The 25,602-nt window shown below is 38.9% G+C and overlaps 1 protein-coding gene and 2 non-coding genes across 7 annotated transcripts in view; all 3 read right to left on the bottom strand.

The window, feature by feature from the left end:
• The window catches only part of NAP1L4 (nucleosome assembly protein 1 like 4), a 57,617-nt gene that overhangs the window by 10,238 nt on the left and 21,777 nt on the right, over positions 1–25,602 (bottom strand). For 3 of the 5 annotated variants that reach the window (XM_077818292.1, XM_077818290.1, XM_077818291.1), the window contains exons 6-13: positions 23,715–23,801; positions 20,263–20,397; positions 18,085–18,156; positions 12,771–12,910; positions 9,752–9,897; positions 2,500–2,522; positions 2,006–2,125; positions 617–646 (exon numbers count right to left, since the gene is read on the bottom strand). In XM_077818292.1, the coding sequence (XP_077674418.1) occupies positions 617–646; positions 2,006–2,125; positions 2,500–2,522; positions 9,752–9,897; positions 12,771–12,910; positions 18,085–18,156; positions 20,263–20,397; positions 23,715–23,801 (753 nt within the window). Of the gene's footprint in view, positions 1–616; positions 647–2,005; positions 2,126–2,499; positions 2,523–5,827; positions 6,599–9,751; positions 9,898–12,770; positions 12,911–18,084; positions 18,157–20,262; positions 20,398–23,714; positions 23,802–25,602 lie in introns of those variants that run through there. The other 2 variants (XM_077818288.1, XM_077818289.1) reach the window with 1 other exon arrangement.
• On the bottom strand, positions 14,438–14,557 carry LOC144267191 (small nucleolar RNA SNORA54). Its single transcript, XR_013346561.1, has one exon. It is a non-coding gene; the product is annotated as a small nucleolar RNA SNORA54 (small nucleolar RNA).
• LOC144267192 (small nucleolar RNA SNORA54) lies at positions 22,287–22,412 on the bottom strand. The gene has a single exon (XR_013346562.1). It is a non-coding gene; the product is annotated as a small nucleolar RNA SNORA54 (small nucleolar RNA).

The following is a 25,602-nucleotide window of genomic DNA, read 5'->3' on the forward strand; positions in this document are numbered from 1 at the left end:
GTGGTTGCCATAATACAAAACTGCCTGTGAACCTAATTAAACCCTTTATAACAATTCTTAATTAAAAGGATGTATTTAATTTTTGAGGACCAAGCCTCATCCCTAGAACAGTTAAAACAGACAGTTCACAAGTCTTGTCCAGCATGTGTCCCCACAGCATGTTAACTCGGATTGCATTTCCCATTAGCCTTCCTTACAGCCCAAGGTTTAACTTGATAAACAGGTACACAAAACATTTTTCAGTGCAATGCAATCTTCGCATCTGCCCACAAAACAATTTCAACATTAAGTCATGGTTTAAAATAAATGGAAGTGACAATCAATTACTCCTTTGTCAAATATTAAAGAGTTACAACTGTATTTTGACAGTGCAGCTCAGATACTGAACATAATTGGAATGTGTGCTTTTATGGAATATACCTATGGAAAAAATTAAAATCTGTATAGATTTTACAGTTGCTTAACATTAAGCTACAATGACTATTTTGTAGAGGAGTACGAACATGGCACCATGAAATACACACTTCCTTGTTTGTCCTATTTGGGGCTAGTTATTACTATTTCAGAAAGGAGAATATGGATTAGTAATCTAAAATCGACACAATAAGCATCTCACCTCCTCTTCTCCTTCCTCTCCTTCTTCAAACTACAACAAAAATAAAACAGGTTTTCAGAATGTTTTATGCAATTAGCTAAAATAGGCATAGCACATGCAAGCACTTAGAGTACCCTTCAGATAATCTCAAAATGCTTAATTCACCTTCTAAAGCACTAACCCCATTTTACAGGTCTGGATGGGGATACACAGAACTAAGTAATTTGCTTAAAGTCCTACACAGAGTTGGTAACAACAGAATTCTATAATCAATGTCTCCCAACTCCCAGTTTATCCCGTTCTCCCACTCATTGTAGCCTCTAAACAATGCTGCCTCCATGACAATTGTCATTTAATCTTATATCAAGAAGAAGGGTGACACCAAATCCTGAATATAGCTTTTCAGACATGTGTAGTATAGTAAGATATGCAGTTTCACTCAGCTCAGCAAGACAATGATTGGGGTATAATCATTAGAAATTATATAGACAGAGAATATACGTTTAAGTAAAGGAAGAGCCACAAGCCCTACTTTTACTTTACAAATTGAACTCATGGAATAAATACAAATAATGAATATGCTTCTTGGATAATGTACATTTTTTAAACAAACTGAACATTCAAGCAGCATTAGGGAGAAACTTAAGAGCAAGAAATTTACAAATAAAGGATGCTATTACCATCTTGTGACTAGTATATTTATACTAATGCAAGTTTAAGCAGTATACTGGTGTTCTTTTCGGCTGCGTTTTTTTGAGTATTCAGCATAAGTGATTTTACGTTATTTTTTAATTCGGTTCTGTTTGAAGACAAGATACTACAAAAAATTCTCATTTCAAAGCAGTATTTAAAATTATTTGCCTAAACCAAACTGGTAAAGGCAATACAGTTTAGAAATACACACATCTTTAAAGAAAAAAGGCCAATCCTTCCTTAGTCCAGAAGCTTTCTCTTCTGCCTTGAGCTAGTGTTTTAAATGCTATATTTCCTACTTCCTCCAAAAAAGTATGAAGTTGCCCACTCAAGGAAACCAAATTCTAGATGCTGTATTGCTTCAGAGGTCCAATCAAATGTGCAGCTACAGCTCAGCAAGCACACAGTCATGGCCTGGATCAGTTCTGTGGGCTACGCCAATAATAGGGATACTGTGGTTGTTGCCTTGTCCAAAAGAACCCCCTCTACCTGATTTCAGAAGTCCTAGGCAGTCAATGGAAGGTTTAAAAAAAAAAAGGGGGGGGGGCAATGTGACCCTATTCAGTGCATTCTCTGAGTGTATCTGATTCTGATGAGTAACTTATTCCACGCAAAGTAAAACCAATTCTACTTTTTTATTTCATTTGAGAAAGTAATGGTATTACTATTTCAGCCACAAGTATAAAGACATACAAGATAGGTGAGCAATATACATACGTTATCATCATCCTCTATTGCTTCCCCAGTGAAATAAAGTACAGCACGAGGGACTATCCTTTCACGGAAGAAGTGCCCAATTTCAAAGTCTGTAGCTAAAGTAAACTCTGAATCTTCATCCTGTAAAGCAAGTCAATCGGATTTTAGAGAATTACTACTGGAAATGCAACACTATGCAGACATAATGCTGTTCATCATGATTCAGTGATATCCTGTGGCCAACGTGACCTCTTACCAGGAAGGGCTGTTGTAATACAGAGATATTGGGGATGACGTGGAAGAAATGGGCTACTGGGGAAAGTGCAGGGGCCAGTGAAGAAAGTATGTTATTTTAAATGAAGCTGTAGCTCAGATTTCTTAGTAGGCAAAAGTCAGACTAATGGAGAAATTTGTGTGTGATCACTGATGTATGCATCTGAGTAAAGCCTAGGAAGGGGAGCTTTAGGACAAAAATATAGTAAAGAGATTTCAAATCTTGTTAAAGTGAGACTTACCAATGACTCTCCATCCCCAGACACTACAAATAGAAAGAGGAAAAAAATTTCATGTTACGCTGAAAAACCCAGCCCATCTGGTTGTTCAAGCTTGCAGAATGCGCTATGAGAAGGTTTCTGTTCTTACCAGTGTTGTGTGGATTAGTGTTTGTTACGTTAGAATTGTAAAGCCTGCGGGTACTGTTAGCATTACTGAAAGGAAAACAATTCAGTTTCAGTCCAAGACCTCGTCTATACTACAGTTTTGTCGACAAAAGTCAGTTTTTGTCAACAAAACAGTGAAGGTATACACAGTACAATGTTCCATCCACCAACAAAACTCTCCTGCTTTGCCAACAGATAAGGAAGCAACAAAGGAGGAGCAAGGAGGACAGGTTTTGGGAGGTGCTCCAATCCTTAGAAACCAAAAAACAAGAATGCAGGGCATAGAGAAAGGCTTTAGAAGAAAATTATAAAATAGCCAGGCAGGACAGAAAGGAGAGCCAGAAGCAAATTTTAATGGGCCAGGAGCAGATGATAAAAGTTATGGAGGAGAAAACGGAGATGTTGACGTCCTTAATCACACTGCAAGCAGAATTCGTGTTTGCTCAGCCCCCCACACTGCAACGAACAAAGAACTACTTTCCATGCCTTCCCCAACTCCTCCCACACATTCCTTGCAACTTCCCGACCTGCCTCAGTACGCCATTCACTCCCCCTCTTTGGACAGCTTCCAAAATTATTGGAACTACACACAGCCATAAGAGCCTACAGTGCCCTTCATTTGTTTCTTCCTTCCCACCAAGCCTTTTGTGTGTATTGTTAATCGGTATTTAATAAAAACACACTCTGAAAGATAATCAATCTTTATAATTCTCCCATACATGCGAATACAGACTAACACGGCTGTTACTCTGAAACCATACATGGTGGTTGCTGATTAAATTAATATACAGTGGCAATCTGATCATTTGCTGAGTATAAATTGTGGTTAGGAATTACCAAAATATTCATGCAAGGCAGCAAGTTAAAGCATGGCAGAGTACTGTAGAGAAAGACATTATTGGAGCTCATTGTCAAAATGGTGCCTCAAAGCCTTCCTGATTCGAATAGCCTCCAATTGTGCCCTTGTAACAGCCTTGTTTAATGGCTGCTCAAAATCAGCTGCCGGGCGATCCACGTCCACACCAGGGGAACTTTTCACCCATAGCCTCACCAACATTATGGAGTACACAGCAGGCTGTACTCCTGGGGGAATTTTACACCAAAAAATTAAAAGTTCTGTGCACAATATTTTACAATTCTGCATATTTTGTCAAAACACCACACTATAATCATACCAGTTTCAATTATTTTGGTAATTTTTTTCAAAATACCTGTCAGCAAGTATGTCTGTAACAATACAGACCACCAAAAAGATTCAGGAAATGTTTTTTGACAAATAGATTCCTTACTAGGCATATTAATATAGAACTGAGTAATAATTCATTTAAACTACAGTATAGAACCATATTTCCTGTACCCCTCAGAAGCACTGCAAAGGCTTAGGGGAAATCAGGGGTAACGGAGGAGCTGATGTACTACTGATGTACTCCAGCACAAGATGGTCCAGGGCCAAGATTGGGATGTGTGTGCCATCTATCACTCCGCCGCAGTTAGGGAATCCCATTACCAAAAACACATCTACTATTTCATGCACATTGCCAAGAGTCACAGTCCTTTGTAGCAGGATGCAATTAATGACCCTGCACATTCACGATAATGCAGCCCCAGCGGAGGACTTCCTGATTCTAAACTGATTTGTGACTGATCAGTAGCAGTCTGGAGTTGCCAGCTTCCACACAGCAATTGCCACACGCTTCTCCACTGAGTGGGCAGCTCTCATTTTGATGTCCTTGAGTTGCCATGCTGGGGAGAGCTCTACACACAGTTCCAGGAAGGTGGCTTTCTGCATCCGGAAGTTCTACAGCTACTGCTCGTCATGCTAGACCTGCATAACAATGTGATCTCACCACCCAGTGCTTGTTTCCCAAGCCCGAAAGTTACTGTCCACCATGTGCAGCTGCTCTGTGAATGCCAAAAGTAATGTGTTCTTTCCATGGCACACAGCAGGTCAGGCACCTCCGATTCTTGTCCAGATTGGATGCTCATGAGATACTGCATGACCAGCTGCAATGTGTTCATAACAGTGATCACAAAAGTAGAGAGCAGTGCAGAATCCATCCTTTCAGACACAGATGGTGAGCACACAGTAAACGGGCTGTTAAAAAATGCCGTGAAACGCAGTGAGAAGCCCATAGAATGATGGGACAGAAAAAAACTACATCATGGGACACTGAGCCATCATCCATGATGCACTGCAAACCATTCTGCCTTCCCACAACTCCTAGCTGCAGAAGGTGGCAAGTAGCACAGTGGAATAGCTACAACAGAACTGCTCTCTTTGTCTATGTTAGAGCACCAAGGGTGGATGCGCTCTCCCAACAGAAGGAACATTGTGTGAACATGCACAAGCGATGTAATACTGGTTTTTGATCATCTGCGTAACTTGCATTGACAAAACTCAGTAGTGTCGACAAGGCCTAAATCTAACCCATGTTAAATTCAATTTAAATGTCACTGCAAATCACATTATAATGAAGATATAAAAAGTTATAAAATTTAAATTCCTGCACTGCCATTCCTATGTGGTCACATCCAGATGTTTGCACAGGGAAATGTCACCTCTGTAGAAAGAACATTGGGTACTTATGGCATATGAAGACTCAAGATATACACTTTTCAACCAATGCCATCTATATTTTATCTCTGCATTAACACTTGACAAATTAAATACCTTGATTTTGTTACCGCCGTACCGGAAAATTAAGATCTTTTCCAAGAAGTATTTATATACTGATATTAGCTACAAATTAAGGCCTCAATCCTGTGATTAATACTGAACAGGCAGAATCCTGCATCTACTAGAGCCTCATTGACGTGCAGCAAGAGTTCTCTTTGCATGAGCAGGGCTTAAGGTGCCTGCGTTTCAAAAGTGGAGAGACTGGTTATCATTTAATGAGACCAAACGCAAGCAACAGATTGTGCACTAGCTCCCACTCCAGAAGTGACAATTTGGTATAAATCAATTCTCACTTGCACATGGGGAGCATATGAGATGCCAATGTACTGCTCTTCAGAGTCTAAACTTTTGCCACTACTGTCTTTGTTCATAATGACTTCAGCAAGCCAAGATGAAACCCTGCTTGATGCAAGTAATTAGTGTATTACCGCTATATCTAAATTTATATCTGCCTATAAATTAGGGCCGTCAAGAGATTAAAAAAATTAACCATGATTAATTGCACAGTTGAACAACAAAATACCATTTATTCAAATATTTTTGGATTTTTTTCTACATTTTCAAATATATTGATTTAAATTACAACACAGAATACAAAGTGTACAGTGCTCACTTTATTACAAATTGTGCTGTAAAAAGAGAAATAGTATTTTTCAATTCACCTCACCTCTTACAAGTACTGTAATGCAATCTCTATCATGAAAGTTGAATTTACAAATGTAGAATTATGTACAAAAAATAACTGCATTCAAAAACAAAACAAAGTCCACTCAGACTTACTTCTTATTCAGCCAATTGCTCAGACAAACAAGTTTGTTTACATTTGCAGGAGATAATGCTGCCCGCTTATTGTTTATGTCACTTGAAAGTGGGAACAGGCATTCACATGGCACTGTTGTAGCCGGCGTGGCAAGGTATTTATGTAACAGATGCTCTAAAGATTCATATGTCCCTTCATGCTTTAACCACCATTCCAGGGGACATGCATCCATGCTGATGATGGGTTCTGCTCGATAACAATCCAAAGCAGTGCAGACCAACACATGTTCTCTTTCATCATCTGAGTCAGATGCCACCAGCAGAAGGTTGATTTTATTTTTGGTGGTTCAGGTTCTGTAGTTTCCACATTGGAGTGTTGCTCTAGGACTTCTGAAAGCATGCTCCAGATCATCTCCCTCTCAGATTCTCGAAGGCACCTCAGATTCTTAAACCTTGGGTCAAATTTTGTAGTCATCTTTAGAAAGCTCACCTTGGTACCTTCTTTGCATTTTGTTAAATCTGCAGTGAAAGTGTTGTTAAAACGAACAACATGTGCTGGGTCATCATCAGAGACTGCTATAACATGAAATATACGGCACAATGCGGGTAAAACAGAGTAGGAGACATACTATTCTCCCCCAAGGAGTTCAGTTAAAATTTAATTAGTGCATAGTTTTTTTTAAATGAGCATCATCAGCATGGAAGCATTTCCTCTGGAATGGTGGCCAAAACATGAAGGGGCATACGAGTGGTTAGCATATCTGGCATGTAAAAATAGTTTGCAGTGCCAGTTACAAAAGTGCCATGCAAATGCCTGTTCTCACTTTCAGGTGACATTGTAAATAAGAAACCGGCAGCAGTATCTCCCATAAATGTAAACAAACTTGTTTGTCTTAGAGATTTGCTGAACGAGAAGTAGGACTGAGTGGACCTGTAGGCTCTAAAGTTTTAGATGGTTTTGTTTTTGAGTGCAGTTATGTAACCAAAAAAAAAATCTACATTGCACTTTCACAATAAAGAGATTGCACTACACTACTTGTATGAAGTGAACTGAAAAATTACTATTTTATCATTTTTACAGTGCAAATATATGTATTAAAAATAGTGAGCACTGTACACTTTGTATTGTGTTGTAATTGAAATCAATATATTTGAAAATGTAGAAAAAATTCAAAAATATTTGAATAAATTGCAATTTGTATTCTATTGTTTAACAGTGCGATTAAAACTGATTAATCGATAAAAAATTAATCGTGATTAAAAAAATTAATCGTGTGAGTCAACTGCGATTGACAGCCATACTATATTTACACACATTCCACGTGCAAGTATTTTCTATTCCAGACATGAACTATGTATTATGAATAGGCATGGCAGAATTCACGTTTAATTTTCTTTGTATAATTGAAGATGTTTGAGTTAGATTTTCAGTGGCACAAAAATTATAGGGATCACCATCACATATGAAAATATGTATTAAATCTCCTTAAAATCAAGTGCTAAGAAGTTCAAGCAGCTTTTTTTTTTTTTTTTAAACTTTGCCTATTTGTAAATTTCAATCGGTGAAAATAAATGTTTTCATTAGTTTGTGTTTACATCTGAAATCCACATTTACTAACAAAAATCCAATCCTTCCAAGCCTAATTATGAAAGACTTGGGGAGACTACACAACATGTGCTGGTGCTACCAAGGGATTAACCAGGCAGTTTACAAAAGGAGACATGTCTACCAAAAAAAACCTATGACCATTTTTGATCAGTGCATCATCTATGAAGTTCACATGATGAAACACTTCTCAAAAACTCACATATTTAAAGAGAAGGTTGGAGGTTGCCATCAGAGACCAATCTCAGATGGTTGGACTCTTATTTACAATCTAGTTAAGTATAGTTTAAAATATTAAACAAGTCTACTTTTTTTTTTTTAATACCTTCCAACTTTAGCAGTCTGCAGCATTAGGAAAACATATGTGAGAATTATGCATACACTGTATTAAGCGAAATGTGTGCCATTTTCTTTGACCTTACAGCTCACCAGTATCAGTTTGCCAGCACCAAGATTTGTAAGGCATTTGAAGGAGCCACATATTTACTCCAGACAGACAGAATACACACTGGTATAACTTGCAGAAGAAATTTCTCTATGTTAATACAGTTCAAACCATCTTGAATGACATACAACAGTATGTAGTGGCCAAACCTGCAGCCCAGGCTAAATTCTCTTTGCATCATAACAGCACAAGTGAAACTTAAGTTATTGAGCCACTGGGAATACTCCTATCATAGGGAAATCCTCTAAAGCCAGCTAGCTCTACACCAGCTGGTCCTGCTCCAGAGGCAAGTTTGGGACAAGTGGTGATGTAGCTGGAGTGTGTTCCAGCAACCCTGGGGTCAGCAAAATGGTCTCCAAAGCACCATTCCAGCCAGCATAAGTTTGACTCCTGTTGCAATCTAGAGAAGCCACAGGGGTGCTAATGTGGTCTTTGGATACCCCCAGGGTCAAAGTAGAAAAGTAGCATAATGCCAAATCTGCACTGCTTTTCAGATTATGGAGCTCTGGCATGCCAAAGAATCTAGCCCACTACATTTATATCCTCCCCAACATCCCAAATCCAGGTACAACTCATGCAATTTGTGATTGTCTTGTTTGAAGAAAGTGAATGTTTATATAAAAATAAAATAATGTTTGGTGGCATTACTATTTATATCTTACATAATGTGATAGGTACTTATGAAAAGCCCCATATAAAGAGCAAGGTATTATTATTACTCTTATTACTATGGAGGTTTCAAGGTATACAAATAGGTGTTCCAAAATATCAAATAGAGACCAAAAAAGAATGCACATAACATATATAAGGATATGGCAGTCACAGGTATGTATTTTATCTCTCTGTATGGCAGATAAACATAACTGCAGAAACTCCCCTGGTGCAAACAGGGCTTACTACCCAGAAAAGGGAAAAGAGCACAAGGCCTCTTGAAGTGCACTAGCAATTTTGCTTAATTTGGTCAGATTAGCACTTGGATACAATGATAGGGTTTGCTGTAGTGCCTAACATAATTACAGGGTGAACAGGACGTAACTACTGAAGACTTAAGTGAGATTGGTCTATTGAACCAAGATTGGATGTGAAATCTTCACACATTACATCTAGAATAGAAGTATGGAGCCACCCTGTGGTAAAAAGTAAAATATCCTTAAAACTAGTAATATTAAGAACATGGGCCAGGCACAATATGCTAACAAAAGGAGTCCTGTCTACACTGTTCTTCAGCTAATAATTCCCTGTAGAATTAGCTTATTGCTAAATGAGTTACTCTAGCTATAGTTATAGTCAAGGCAAAATCTGAGTTTAGTTATTAGCAAATAACAGCTTTTTCAGGCTAATAAATAGCACTTGTTTCAGGCTCCAGATATTTACAGCGTCAAAACTAGAGTGACAACACCCAGTCTGTTTTAGTACTCTAAAACTCCCCCAATATAAATCCCACTGCTTAGGACTGATATAAATATCTTCAAATGAGTGGCTAAATGTTACCACAGTCACATCATAAAGGCAGAACAACATATAGCCTAAATATAGCCACTATGAAGAAACTACTTTTGTAAAAACAGAGTTTGGGTAACTGCAAAAATCCAGGTATTTTTTGCTGCTCAAACAAGCTTACCTTTTATGGGGCTGAAGAAGTTAAAAAAAGAGTCATTGGGTACTTGTTTGGTAATTGTTCGAACTGTGCCTCGACCCTTGTGTTTCTGCTTCTTCTTGATTGTTTTAACTGTAACATTTTTTCCTTTCTTCCATTCAATAGTACACCTAAAAACAGCACAAGGAATAAAGGCTTTAATGCAAAAAGACATTTGGGGGAAGACGGGAAATAAGGCATTTAGTGCAATAAAAATCGAGGCATAGATAATTGAGACTGCTTTACAAAATGCTAAACCTATTTTGAACATATTGAATTTATTAATGTTGTAGTTACAAGGACTAATGTTCAGTGTACAAACCAACATTTTCTTAAATGCAGGAGCCAAATATCTGTTCACACCTTTTTGCACAATTCTGTCAATGAAAAGAAGCTATAAACTTTCTGCATCTGGCCAGGTATTTTGTTTTTGTAAGGGAATCCCTAGGTGCTGTCAGGGAATCCCTAGGTGGGGAAGTGGGGGCATGGCCAGAGTGTCACTATGCTCCTGGCACATTCCCTTTGAGCTGCAGGCAGCCAAGCATAAATTAAGAGACAGTTCAATATCTGCTCATACCAGGGATCAGAGTAGTCCCATTGCACCAAGAATCAGGGAACTGTGAAGGAGAGACAGCCATATTTACAGTCCCCTGCCCTAGTCGTGTGCAAAGCACAGCTTGGACTAAACAACCAAAGAACTGAGCCCAGCGTATACTAAACGAGAAACTGCTTGCTGTTCCGGTCCTTGCTGCCAGAACGTCACCTGACTTGGTTCTCCCTGCACCTCAAGTGAGAGGCTATATCTAGATGAAGTTTAGTCATGACTACTGGTACCACTGAATGAGCTGCAGCATAAACAGTTCTGTCCTAACTAAAACAAACCCTTAATTAAAGAAGGCTGCTTGGCACACTTAGCCAACAGTTCAGTGGCCAAAAACATCTTGTTCCACAGTTGGTCTCACAGAACAATTTGATAATTAGCTGTTACATGGATAGGGTCAATGAACAATTGCTTTCTTGCTCTACTGATCCCAGTAATTAAGCGTGGGATCCATGAATGTACTTAGGCACCTAAACCCCTGACTCAGGCTATGTCTACAGTACTGCGCTAAGTCAACCTAAGTTACACTACTCCAGCTACGTGAGTAACGTAGCTGAGGTGGATGTAGCTTAGGTCGACTTACTGTGGTGTCTACACAGCACTGGGTCGATGGGAGACGCTCTCCCGTTGATTTACCTTACGGTCCCTTCATTCCTGGAGGAGTACTGGAGTTGACTGGAGCGCGCTCTGCCATCGATTTAGCGGGTCTTCACTAGACCCACTAAATCAGCCCCCAGTGCATTGACTGCAGCAGCGTTTCAGCGCTACCCTACGTAGTGTAGACATAGCCTTAGACACCTAGTCTCCCATTTCAGCACCCAAGTTCCAGTTCTGGCTCCACTGCGATCCACAAAACTGCCATCAAATCCTGTAGGCACCTAAGCCGATTCGGTGCCTATGTTTTTCAGAGTCAAAAGTTTCCTACTGCATATATTCTTGCCTGTGAGCATGCACACTGATGTCTTCCTTTAGGTGTCCAGACACCCATCTCCCACCTAAGTCCCAGAACGATTCACAAACATGGGAAGACAGGTGTTCAGCTGCTTAAATCATGTGTAGGGCCTGATCCAGTAGGCAAGCTCAGATGTCACCTACCAGACTGGACTCCATTCAAAATCCAGCTGCACGACGACGAGAAAGGGGTGGTGCCCCCTTAGAACTTTTAGTCCAGCAGATAAGAGCACTCAGCTGGGATGTGAGAGACCCACTTCAATTCCCCACTTTCTACCAGAGAGTGGGAGAAAGGATCTGAACAGAGAGGTCTCCCACCTCTCACGAGAGTGCTCTAGCCATTGACCTATGGGATATTCTGAAATGAAACACCTTCCTGTTGAAGCTGTTGCACTCTGAATAAATAAGGAAAGGGTTATTGGAGCAGGGGGCCTGGACCCAGGATCTCCCACCTCCCATGTAGATGTCCTAACCACTAGCATAAAGTGTCCCTCCTACTTTCTCTTTTTTCCACCAGGGGACCCCTGCATCAACTGTTTCCAAATATAAATGTTTGCTTGCAATATTCTGAACACTTGAGGCACGTTGGCAGGGTGCCTTAGTTTCAGCACACTTGTCAACATACCTCAATCTTCCATGGACCGTGTCAAAAAAGACTTAGAGGATAGCTCATACCTGACTAGGTTTGGAAGGATTACATTTTTATTAGTAAATATTGATTTTGCTGCACACACAAATGGAGAAAAAAATTGCCATTGAAAACAAATTACAGATAGCCAAAGTAAGAAAATGCTATTTGAGAACTCCGAGTTGGATTTAAGGATATTTAATTTGTGTATTCTGACACTGATGTTGACAATTTTTGCATTAATAGTTATAAAGCTTTAACTTTTTGAATCTCAGCATCCACTGTTAACTTATTGTCTGATCCCCCCCTAATTTCCAACCACCGAAAATTTAAATTCATAAGAATCAGGAAAAGATGCTTAAAAATAAATATCCAATTTCTTTTAATTATATAAAAATCAAGTTCTGCCAGGCCTACACGTGACTATTGAAAAGTTTTTTGTTGAACTTCAAGAATGCTAATTTAATGCCAATTGTGATTGTAGTGTTTGTGAGGCAGGCAAATGCCCAATAAGGACTAGACCGAGACCAGCCATTAACTTTGAACCAAAACAACTTTTAGCCACTACCTTCCTGGACTGAATTTGAAAGACTTGTATCCTCACTACTAATCCCTTGAACAGGAGAGGCACAGTTTTAAATGCATATTATATTCCATCTGCACAGAATAAAACTTTTAGAGTTCACTATCTATACTACCAGCTTCATGCTTTCATCCACAAGATTTTTTCCTAGTATCAACCATTACTAAGATAAAAAAATAGAGTCCGGGAGAATACAGACTAGAAGCTCCAAAAATATTTTTAAAACAAAGATTTTCCTTACCCCTCACAATCAACTATTTCAGGGCCTTCAAATGAAAAGGGATCAGTCTTGTCTGGCTCTGACTTCATCTTGTAGGTTTTTGTCAGGACTGAATTAGTAAAGTAGTCATTGGGCTCGAAGTAGAACTCTAATGAGAAAGACTAAAAGAAAGGTCCATTATTGTTTTAAACTATACCCGACTTTAAAAAAAAACAAAAACAAAAAACAACCACCACCAAAAACAGTAAGATGACCAAATTCTGAACAAATACAGGTAAGAGGAAATTGAAAGAGCATGTGTTAAATACATATCTACTGACTATAGTAATGATTTTTTAAAGTACAATAATTAACAGAAATAGACTTGGATAATACTTTGATCTTCTTTTTAAGAGGAACAGGCGTTGCATCTTACTAAGTTTGTAAAGCTAAAAAGGTGAGGGGGAGACTTGTAAACTCTGCGGAGTTTATACAAACTCAGCCTTGGCTCTAAAAGTCAAGCTGAGTATCTGTCACTAGTGAGAACCGGGGGGGGAAGAGAGAATGTTGGCAAGTAGTAAACTTGCCAGAAAATGCCTTGTGGAGGGATACAAACAATCCACAAATTCAGGTTTAATTAATTTAATAGTTGTGGCTGAAAAAAAAAATGGGCATGAAGGAATGGAATCTTAAAAAAATCAAAACTGTTCATTAAGAAACAAAACATTTTTGTATTTTATTTAAATTTTTTTTAAAAAATTGCAACAAACACTTATACAACCCCACTGAATACTCATGTTACATGGGATAACTGATGGCCATTTTGCCAGCAAAAATCTTACTATTGTTGATTTGTGAGAACATTTGCAGGGCTGGCAGTGTTGTGCAACTAGAAGCAGATCTGAAATGGAATTAGACAACAATGGAATGCCAACACCCTTCCCTCCTCCAGAAAAAAAAAAGTTAGTTTTCAGAAAAATACTACAGAATTAAGAAATCCAGATATATAAAAAAATAAGAATGAAGTTATAGCAATACTATTTTGTAAATCTCTCTTCAAGATAACAAATCAGAGCAATATATTAAATGTTCTTTGACATGCGTATAGTTTGAAACCTTCTCCAATTTATTTAGAAAACCACTTACTGAAGTGATATTCTGAAAGTGAATCACTGTAGTTTGAGAGCATAGTACCTAGCTACAGGATCCTGATAGTTAAGACTGGAAGACAATCTCCCCTACAAAATGTGACCAATTTTGCTAAATATTGAAGACTAAGATTTATTGAGGTCATTTGTGAGCAAGATGTATCTGACATTTAAAATAAACTGAACAGAACAAGTTATAGTATGAACATGACTCCTCAGTATCAAGGTTTGATTATATTCCTTTAAAAACTGCCTTTCTTGAACTGCAGCAACTATGCTAAGGTCACATTTGGTCCAAAACAAAAATTACGGATAATTCCATTAGTTAGTTTGCAGCTTATGCCTCTGAAGCAGAGAAACTGTTTTATTAGAATCTGGTAATTCATAACATACTTAGGCAGTGAGTACTTTCTGCAATGAAAAAAATCCCAAGTATTGAAGTTACACACAATGCTGTTACTATTACAATTAGTGACTCATTTTTCAGAAAGTCACTATTATAAAAGACCAGAGAGCAGTTTTCCTGTAAAGTGGGTAAGAGTTTCAGTGTCTTTTTATGAAGTTTGTCCCAAAGCTAGAAAAGACATTGAGTTTGTCAGTCTTCTATTATTGGATTTAATGTAGCACTGGAATGGAACCCATTACCAGAAAGATACTGTCAACAGGTTACGAACAGTGCAAATGGCAAGAAAAGAAATTGATTGGTAAAATCTGACCAGCCCTAAAAATCAAGTGTAACTGCAATTTTGTTTAAGCTATTTTAAACCACAGAAAATTAAGCTGAGTGACAGTATGACATTATCTGCAGAACAGAAGAGTTTTTATTAACATTCTCTGAACTACACTTTAAGAAGTTTTATTTGGATAAAAAAATCAAAACCCTTTAAAGGGTTTGTTTCTGTGCTCAAACACAACCCACCAAGTTTGGGATCTCCTGGTTGTATCTTAGGTTGGCAGGCAACAGACCATTGTGCATATGGTATTGTATGCCCCTCTGTGACAAACTCACTTGGCATACATCTTGGACCATTCTCCCTGCTTTGAGAGCACTTTAAGTCTCTCGCTAAAGTTATTAGCGTCGTCTGCCTCAATGGCTACTCCTTCCCTTATATTTTACTCCCTCAATTAGTTTGAGCTATTGTTTTATTTTACAGAGCCGGGGCACCTCACAGAATGAAGTCAAATTATTCTCCAACTCTTGTAATCATTAAAGCTTTTGGGAAAGTCCATCTTTTTTGCTACTTGTCCTGCAATGAAACAAATCTGGTGTGTGTACACACCTTTTATCATGGACAACTGCACTGTCACAACACTCAACAATATAAACAGTCACACAATGAAGTGTGAAGAGAGGCTGTGAATAGAAGTTAAAATATTTTTGAGGAAAAAAATTACAGACTAGAGTCAGTTTGCAAGGATTAAAAAACCCAACTGAGTAATTTATTTGACAAACATCCCAGTGTAGCGTTTTCAAGCCACAGAAATGTATTAATGCACAAGAACCAGAAAGAAGTTTACTCTGTGGTAGCTGAGAGAAAACAAGATTACTTGTAAATTTGATTTTTCTAAAAATATTCTGACGGGACCCCTGGTCTCAGCTACCTAACAAAACAATGTCAGCTCTAAGCTCTTAGGGATTTTCATTTAAGAGCAGTGATAGTAGGTGGAGCATTTGCAAGGCCCTCTACTGGCCAGCCTGAGCCAGCATGAGTTTGACCATTACCCTTAGAACACTGTAGTCAGTTTCAACTTTGCAGGAAGAAAGCTTCCTCCCTGCCATCCATCCCCTTACAAAAAATGTAAAAACAGGGTCAACGTGCAAAAACCAACAACATCGTCAAGAAGTCTGAAGGGACATGAGCAAGAATCTTGTCAGAATGATACTTTCAAAAAAGCAGTTACAGGCAAGTACTTTTGCCTTCTCTAAAGAAGATACTCCAGGAATGAAATTCAGAGGGATGGAAAGAAACTTCAGGGAGGTTGTGGTCTCCTTCACCCCATCCCACAAAAGATTTTTTTTTACAAACAGACAACAAATAGGCCAGGGGTTCTCAAACTGTGGGTTGGGACCTCAAAGGGGGTCGTGAGCCCATTTTAATGAGGTCGCCATGGCTGGCTTAGATTTGCTGGGGCCAAAGCTGAAGACCAAGCACCACCACCCAGGGCCAAAGCCAAAAGAGCATGAGCCCTGGATTTCGGGGCTCAGGTTACAGACCCCCCGCCTAGAGCAGAAGACTTCTGGCTTCAGCTTTGGCGCCGGGGTACTGGGGCTTGGACTTTGGCCCTTCCTATTCAGGATGGTGGGGCTTGGATGGTCTCGGGCTTCGGTCCCTTCTGGAGTCGCGTAGTAATTTTTCTTGTCAGAAGGGTCACAGTGCAATGAAATTTGAGAACCCCTGAACTAGGCCAGCCAGTGATGCCTGAATAGGTATTTTAAAAACACACACAGAACAAAGACCTCCCCAAAATATTCAGGATAACACAGGTAGCCTGAAGGATGTACCAGTTAAATAACAAACAACAAAAACCATGCACTCATGAGATGTTTAGCCACTTTAAGTAAGGGACACCCTGAAAGAATAGGAATTCCACAGTACAGAAATCCAAACAAGTACAAAAACAAGTTATGCGGTGTTAAGGCACCAAAATGGGATTTCCTTATGGAAACTGAATGCAAGCAATTATGTTTTGCAAATGTTGCTGCCTTGCAGATGTCCATGACAAATATCTTTGAGACAAGCCGTGCTTGATTCAAAAGAGGATTGGCATGACCTACTGTCAAGGCAATGACTTCTATTATAATAAAAAGAAAAGGAGTACTTGTGGCACCTTACTCTCGTTACAGCGTGTATGGTAACACCCATTGTTTCATGTTCTCTGTGTATATAAATCTCCCTACTGTATTTTCCACCGAATGCATCCGATGAAGTGAGCTGTAGCTCGCAAAAGCTTGTGCTCAAATAAATTTGTTAGTCTCCAAGGTGCCACAAGTCCTCCTTTTCTTTTTGTGAATACAGACCAGCATGGCTGTTACTCTGAAACCTATTATAATAAACGGTCTCAAAAATTGTAGATTTACAGTTGAAGTCCATGAATACTCTCTGGTGTAGTTGCCAAGACGTTGGCTTCCTGATATCATGATTGAACTTTAAAACATCTAGGTTGAGCCAGACATACTGATTTAAGTTAATTTCTGAAGGTAAGCGCCAAATGATTCCCTGCGTGTGCTCATTTATAAACTCCACTAGTAGTTTAGCTTTTTCCTTCCACAGATAAGATTGCACTAGAAGCTTGACAAACTGTAAAAAAAAAAGTGAAGTCAGTACACATCTATGCAGCAGCTAGGAGGTATAATTCCCAGCTCAGGTAGACTTAAGCATGCTAGCTCGGCTTAAGCTAGAAACAACAAATAGCAATGTGACCATGGAGCCATGGGTTGCAGCTCAGGCTAACCACACAAGTATGACTGCAGCAGGTTGAGTGGGACTACTTAAATGGGTAACAAACTGCTGTGGCCACCCAGCTATTTTAGGCATTAGCATGAGCTTAGCTAGTGTGTATGTATATCTATTTGAGCTGGGAATCACTTCTCCCAGCTGCTGTGTTGATATTAACTTTAAGTGTATATTTATCTGGAAAAAAATGTTTCTAAGTGCAGTTTAAAAAGTTTATATAAAAAAATCTTTCATTCAAAATTTTGTATTTTTCCATCTCTACCATATTTTTCATTACTGCTTTAAATTAACAACTTAAGTCACACTGATTTCCATTTTTTATTTTGGGGAAGGTATAGTTTTTCTAATGTGATGAACAGTACACGATTCTTTTTGAATAACATTCACTAAATATGGCATAAGTAGCAGTTTCAATTTTTAAATACAAAAATTAGTTCACTCTTTTTAAACCTAAGTAAAGGGGCAACAAGAGGAGGTAGAATAGAGTTGAAGGTGATGATAAAGACTGACTAGACTACAAGACAAAGGGCAAGAAAAACGACTACAAATCTGTGCTAAGAACCTGAAGCTTGGAATCTTTAGTCAGAGCAGTATACCCCATGTCTTCACACTGATGGCTGTACGCAGGGAGAGATCAAAAACATACTGAACCATCGCCCGTTGCTACTGTGTGCTATTTTAAAAAAAAAAAAAACACAAAGACAAAACACCACACAAAAAAAACAAACAAACCAAAAAACAAACAATACGTACCATAGGCTGTCCAGGTTCAGAAAATTTCACTTTAATATCCTGCAGGTGTTTTAAAATTGGTTCATCATATTCCTAAACAGAAAGGGAAAAAAGTTTGAATAGGCAGTATTTCGAAAAGCAAATTTTAATCTAAATTAGCTCACTTCAGAGCAGTGAGCTATGTAGAACCTAGTAATTTGATCACAAGTTTGTGATAAATTTGAAATTCAGATCCAAGTTCTCTGAAGCTAGTTTAGAACTGTCATTTGCCAAATTCTCATTTGTTGAAATCTGTCATCCTATCTTTGAAGTTAAAGTTGCCATCTCCTGGGGTAGCATGTGACTGTAGCCAGACAGCCAGGCCCCCCCCCCCCCCCCTCAGACCAGCATTGCTGGAAACACAGGAGGAAGCTGGAACAGGGCACTTAACATATATTCCAGCACAGCCTTTGAAGCTGTGAGAAGCACAGGTGTACTGCTACAATGTGCCTCTGGGGGCAGATACAACGATTAAGCTCACAGCAGGCAGAGGCCCTGTGACAGACATGGCTCTTAGCCCCTACTAACTAGCGTGATGCACACACACCAACATCCTAGTTGGGAAAATATTTACCCTGATAAAAGAAATGTCCAGTAGTCAACACTTATTGTTTCTCTCCCTTGCAAGTGTAAACTACTCTTGCGAAAGCTGGCGTCACCCAGACAGACCAGCCTCAATTTGGCATAAGAAAGGAGAAAGAGAATAAAGGAGTACAGAGGTATAAGTAGGGGACCTACAGCACCATGATTTTTGAGTGCTTTTCACTATCTATCTGCTGGTCAGATAAGTGACAGCCTCCCAAGGCTTCTGCAGCTAAGAGGGTCCCTACGCCTTGTCCCTTATTCGTCTTTCCGCGGAATTGAGTGACCGATCCTGGCTTGGCACCGCTGGAATCGAGAGATGCAAGGAGGGTAAGAAGCACCCACACCTGATCTCCTATCTTTAGTGTACACATATTTTGAAATAGAGCTCTATACTTTGTTTTCTTTCTTTGGGATTGTGGCTTCAGTTTTGTAACTTGTTTGTGTGTGTAACATCTCTACATTTAAATAAGTAGGCACTAGCAATTTTGTAACCACATGATTAGAATCTAGCTTAATAAATTTTGGTAACCATTTATGCATAAGCCTGACTTGTTTTCTCTGGTTTACTGTAAAGCAGCCGACACAATTAAAGAACCTCAGCCGTTTTGGCTCTAAAGCCTGGCCATTAGGTGAGAGTACTAAGAGCCTAGCGTTGAGTTGTGCCGCCTCCACGGGGCAAACTCTTGGGGCACCTGTCAGTCAATCCTGGCTGCCCGCTGCGAAGGAGCTCTGAGCTCTAGCAGTTAAAGTCACGGGTGTGGAGAGGCTCTTAGTGCTGCCATTGGGGCACCTGTCAGTCAGTATTGACTGCCCGCTGCGAAGGGGCTCTGAGCTCTAGCAGTTAAAGTCACGGGTGGTTAGGACCTTGGGGCATCCGTCAGCCTAGCCCGGGCTGCCCGCCGCGAAGGGACAGTGCGTCCTAGCGGTTAAAGTCACGGATGGTATAAACGGGCATAGCTGGCACCTCACCAAACATCCTTGGCCGTCGGCTAACAGTGACTGAAAATTAAACTTCTTGGAAGATGAAAAATCCAATTACTACTTCCACTGCAAAGCAGAGGCATGACATGACAGATGTATAAAAATGACTGGTTTTAGGGGATTATTCCAAAATATTAACAGAAAGTTAATAGGATAAATTGTATAAGGGCAGAATGCAACAAAATGTATCAAATATACAAATACAGTCCAATACAGGGAGGCACAGCCTCCCCTAACCGGCCCTCCATACAATTTCCGAAACCCAATGTGGCCCTCAGGCCAAAAAAAAAAAAAAGTTTGCCCGCCCCGACCTAAACTTTTATGAAATAAAGTGGCAAAAATGTATGGGAATAATTGTTTTGTGAGTAGAATGTGAATATATGCTCTAATGGATGCAGAACTAATTGCAATACCAGTTTCCAAACAGCTTAGATCTTATTTATCAAAAACTTTCACTTAGTAACAAACAAAGAACCAGGTAAAGGATTCGCAAGAACTGCAAGCTCTTGGTTACTCACATCTTCCTCAAGTATCATCTAGTAATTGGGGAAAAAAAGCAGGTGAAGTTAGCTTTTTCAAATGGAATTAGATTACCTGTACTAATTCACTTAGCATATCTACATTTCTAAAGATTGTAAACCAGAAGTCTGGAATTCCTTTGGGATTTGACTCTTCTGCTGCGGCTGCTGCTTCTTTCTCTTCTATTACTACTTTGTTTTTGAGGTCTCCCTATGAAGTAAACATAGAAGTGTTTAAGAAAAGCACAAACTCTCCATAATTAAGAGCCTTCCACACTTAGTATAAAACACTACAGTAAAACCTCAGAGTTACAAACTGACCAGTCAATCACACACCTCATTTGGAACCGACAGTAAGCAATCAGGCAGCAGCGTGCGTACACATGCATGCACCAGCAAATACAGTACAGTACTGTTTAAACAAACTACTAAAAAAGGAAAGGGAAAGCAGCATTTTTCTTCTGCAAAGTAAAGTTTCAAAGGTATATTAAGTCAATGTTTAGCTGTAAACTTTTCAAACAATAATAATGTTTTGTTCAGAGTTACAAACAACCTCCATTCCTGGAGGTGTTTGTAACTCTTAAGTTCTCCTGTAGATGCTTAAAATGCTGTCAGATTCCTGAAAATTGTGACTTGAAAGTTCATTCTTAGAGATGGTTTTAAACCAAGACAGTCAATTCCACTTACAAATCACATCAAACAGATCCCATGTTGATTTACAACTGTCTTTCCATATTTGTAAATTTTAAAGTACTTACAACTGCTGCTGGTTTGGCACTAGTTTAAAGTGCTTTCAATTTGCATGGAATTCTTGACAACAAGAAACAAACAGATAAGTTTCCAATTTCACTCGCTATACTCAGGTTTTGTTTTTTTTTAAAATACACTAAAATAATAAAACCTAAAGACAGGTACATGCCTAAACTAAGTGGATGTACTGTTCTACAGGGCAAGACATAGACCAATTCTCTGTTTGTCATTTTCACTGTGCTTTGCCTAAAATTTAAATTGGTAGCTTGTGGGGCAGCGACTGTCTTTCCAAGTCTTCTAGGAAAGACCTGGCAAACTTATGGCTGCTATAAAAGTCATGACAATGTAATAATGAAAAGTGCCTACAGAATATGCTGTCCGGGTTCTTCTCTTTGGGGTACAACTCCACAGTCTTCAAATATATTAAAAGATATATGAAAGCTGCTTGTTGTATGTTGAGATTTTTTTTTTTTTTTTTAATACAGAACTAAAATTCAGCATGGGATTGTGCTAATACACGCCCCTGCTACTGTGCCCTCATCCAATACCACAGCAAATCCAGTTCTTGATCATGAAGAAATCTGCTGCTTTGCACTCCCACCACTAGGAAGCATCACCAGAAGCTCTTAAAATTGCCTCCAACAAGATCTGCTATTTGAGTGATGAGTCAAGAGCAGGGAACAGCAATTTATTACTACTACAAGAGGATCAAATTCGGGCAATATTTACAGCAATTCATAAGATTAATTGAACTTGTGTATATACATAAGAATAGTAAAAAGGAAGTCTCAAAGCACTACAAACTTCAGTTGCTTGAGGACTGCTGGAAGTTACCAAAAGGTGGTCCTCAACACATGCCAGTAATTTCATAAACTGTTGCCACTCACCCCATAGATTTAGACACCTTGTCGTTTGTGCTTGTGGTAGTATTGTGGATTACCATCAAATACAATGACTAGTAAATATAGAATGAGGGTAGTATTAATTTTGCAAAGAGATAAGAATGACTAAAGAAAATGGAGAACAAGTCAGGAAGGAAAAAGTGCATACGTGCGAAGAGTGAAAAGCAACACACACTTTTTTAAATTTAAAGACATTTCTTCCCCTCAGAAAGGTTTAAAAAAAAAAAAAAGACTTTGAGAGTTCCTAAAACTCATTAAATATAAATGTAATGTGCTGAAGCTATAGAAGAGCCTTCTTAAAACTAAATATTTTCTACAACATAGAGAATATATAAAGATCCAGCAGCCAGCATGCTTTTTATTGGAATAAAACTTGCTTTTACAATACACTTTACCAAAGTATGAGCTATCTATTTGTCAAATCCATACTCATAGTACTAAAAGCTAGTTATGTCCCCCAAAATAAAGAACAGCCAGCTAGCTAGCCAGCCTTCTCTTACTTTGGTGATTTATGTAGCACTGGAATGGAACCCATCAGCAGAAAGATACTGTCAACAGGTTACGAACAGTGCAAACGATAAGGAATAACAGCCATTAAACAGTATTGGTTGATGGCAATATACTGGTGTAAAAATTCAGTAAATTTCTGAAATTTAAATTTTAAATGGAGACTTTGAGGCCAGAAGTGACCACCATGATCATCCAGCCTGACTTCCTGCATACTGCAGGCTACAGAACCTCACCCATCCACTCCTGTAGTAGGGTCATAACCCTGGATGAGTTACTGAAGTCCTCAAATCTTCATTTAAAGACTTCAAAGTTACAGAGAATCCACTATTTACTCTAGTTCAAACCTGCAAGTGACCAGTGCCCCAAGCTACAGAGGGAGGCAAAAAACAGAACAAAAATAGGCTCTCTTCTAACATGACCTGGGGAAAAATTCCTTCCCAAACCCAGATATGACAATCAGTTAAACGCTGAGTATGTGGTCAAAATCCATCACTGACACAGATCTGGTAAAGTTACCTGTAGTAACTCAGAGCCCTCCCCATCTGTTGTCTTGTCTCCAACTGTTGGAGACATTGTCTACAATGGCATACGGGCAAGCCACGACTGCTTTTAGTAATCTCATCATACCATCCCCTCCACAGACTTACCACGTTCAGCCTTAAAACAGATTAAGTTTTCCCCCCTCCCCAACTCCCTTTAGAAGGCTATTTCAGAACTTCACAGGTTTCTATCCATCCAAGTAGTGTCTAATTTCAAGCCTGATCTTACTGATGGCCAGTTTATATCCATTTGTTCTTGTGCCAACACTGGCCCTTAACTCCTCTCCCTTCCTGTTATTTAAATTAAGTCTTAAGTATTTTTGCTTACATGAAAAATTAAAAGCAAACTGGATTATGATTTTAGAACACTGAATAAAGTTTGGATTTGTCTATGTAAACATTTAGTTCATAGCAAGCTAGAGTGAGAAGCTACGCCACACTAGCCTTCCGTGGACTAACTATCTGTGTGGACCCTGCTGACACACATTAACAGTTTGATAATACGCTTTAATCTTGTCCTCTTTGAAAAAGGGTGGATATCAAAGAGCATTAACAAACTGTTAATACATGTCAGCAGGGTCCACAGACAGTCTATGGTGGGCTCGAACGGAATAGATTAAATTCACAGCCCAACTTGCCATGAACTAATTGTTCATGTAGACAAGTCCTATATGTCATTGTGTTCACTCCAGGCATGTGCTTATTACAAGAGTTCTATACGAAATCTAGATTTCAGAGAGATTAGATTTAAGATAGTATCTTTCAGGCTATATAAACAAAATTAGTACTTTATCAAATTTTCAAACTAATCATTAGTTTCTACTCACAGCTAGTTTTTCTTCCTCCTCATTTTCACTGTGCCACTCTGACTCTGCATCTGTAGGTTCAGCCTCACCAATGACAAAGTCCCTTCTCTGCACAAAAGAATTATACATTTAAGGGAGAAAATATTAAAGCAGTAATTAGCAGTTACTCTGAACAATTCCCTGGGATGCTATAAAAGCCTGGGCAAAATTACTGCCTCTGGCAAAATACAAAATTAATTCTCTCATAACGACTTCCAGCTTGCAAAACAATCCTCAAAAAAAACCAAGGAAAACAATTGACTCACTACTAGGATAGATAAGTATCCCTGATTATTAGGGTAAGAGCATGAAGGTAACAGACAACTTATTAGGGTGGTTACCACATATATTAACAGTAAGTTACAACATAAATGAACAAAACAGAACTAGATTTACTTATCTTTAAAGTGAAAACAATAGAAGTGAAAGTCACAATTGTCTGTTTTGTACTTACTACAATTTCATTAGGTATCACCGAATGTCAGCAAAAATAACTTTTAGCTCACGTACTTTGGCTATAAAAAAAAAGTTCCATCAAATACAGTCTCATTGTTCCTACTCTTGCATAGCAGTTGGGGTATGTCTGCAAATAAACCACAATAGCAGTGCAGCTGTGCTGCTATAGCATTTCAGGGAAGATACTACCTACGCTGACGGCAAGGCTTCTCCCATCGACTTAGCACGGTCTACAGTGGGGGTTAGGTTGGTTTAACTGCATAGCTCAGAGGTGTTGAGTTTTCATACCCCTAGGTCAGTATAACTGTCGCTTAATTTCCTAGTATAAACCAGGCATTAGTTTCACTTTTGCTAGAGATCCTTACACACAACAGGGGAGCAGAAAAAGTTTCATACAAAAGAGCCAAATCCTCAGCCACAGCAGAGGATCACAGCACTGGAGAGGAAAGATGGAGACTGCAAAGATGGTATGAAGTTCACTTTTTCACTGGCTCTGTACCAGACAAGTCCTCAACTTAACTTTGGAGCAGCCTAATGGCTGAAGTTACACAGGCTGCCAACACCACCAAGAGGCTGAAAATGCAGCCAGAGACCAGCAGGGTTTAGTAAAAGCACCAGCCACATTCACTTGGCCAAAAGCAAGTAGAGCTAGTGCAAAACCAGTATACTAGCTCTACGTCACCAGAAGATTCCCCAACACTAGTATGAGCCTCCTTGAGCCAGATTCTGCCAATGCTCCAGAGTAGAGAAGCTGTGCTCCATCTGAGAATCTGTCCCACTATCAAAAACTGAAGTGTTTTTTATATGGTCAATGTCAGGAAATTCACGGCCACAAATACACTTCACATTTAAGAGAAGTTCAATTATAATCCTATCGATTATACAGAAAAATGCATTAGCTATGCAAAGAAAAAGACGACACGAACAGATAGAGGATGAAATTGTCTCCAAAAAGAGTTCATTATTATTTATATCTAACATGGTAAATGTTTTTACCCAAAGCTAAAACTGAGGTAAGAACCAAAAGTTGACATTAACATGCAGTCTGTTGTACTAAAGAATGTTCTCCATCAATTAAAGGAATTCTTCTGTCAAAGAGAAGAATCTTTGTCTACTTTGTGTAGAGGTCTACATTTAAGAAAAAATGAACACCCCCCTCCACCTCCTGAAAGGTTTTTGCTATTTTCTCATTATTGAATGTAAACCAAAGAAAGCGTGACTTATGAATATGGTCATAGCATCAGTTTGGTTTGTATGTTGTTTTGGTTTTTGAAACAATTTTTAAAGCGAGGAGGCTGGGATCTAGAAAAGTTGCTAAAATGTACTATCTAGTACAGTTCTAATAAACCCAAGAGCCGAAGTATAGGATATGCTATATACACTATATACCTTCTTTTATACCCAGTAACAAGTT

This window comes from Eretmochelys imbricata, chromosome 6 (assembly GCF_965152235.1).
Source record: "Eretmochelys imbricata isolate rEreImb1 chromosome 6, rEreImb1.hap1, whole genome shotgun sequence".
NCBI lineage: Eukaryota > Metazoa > Chordata > Testudines > Cheloniidae > Eretmochelys > Eretmochelys imbricata.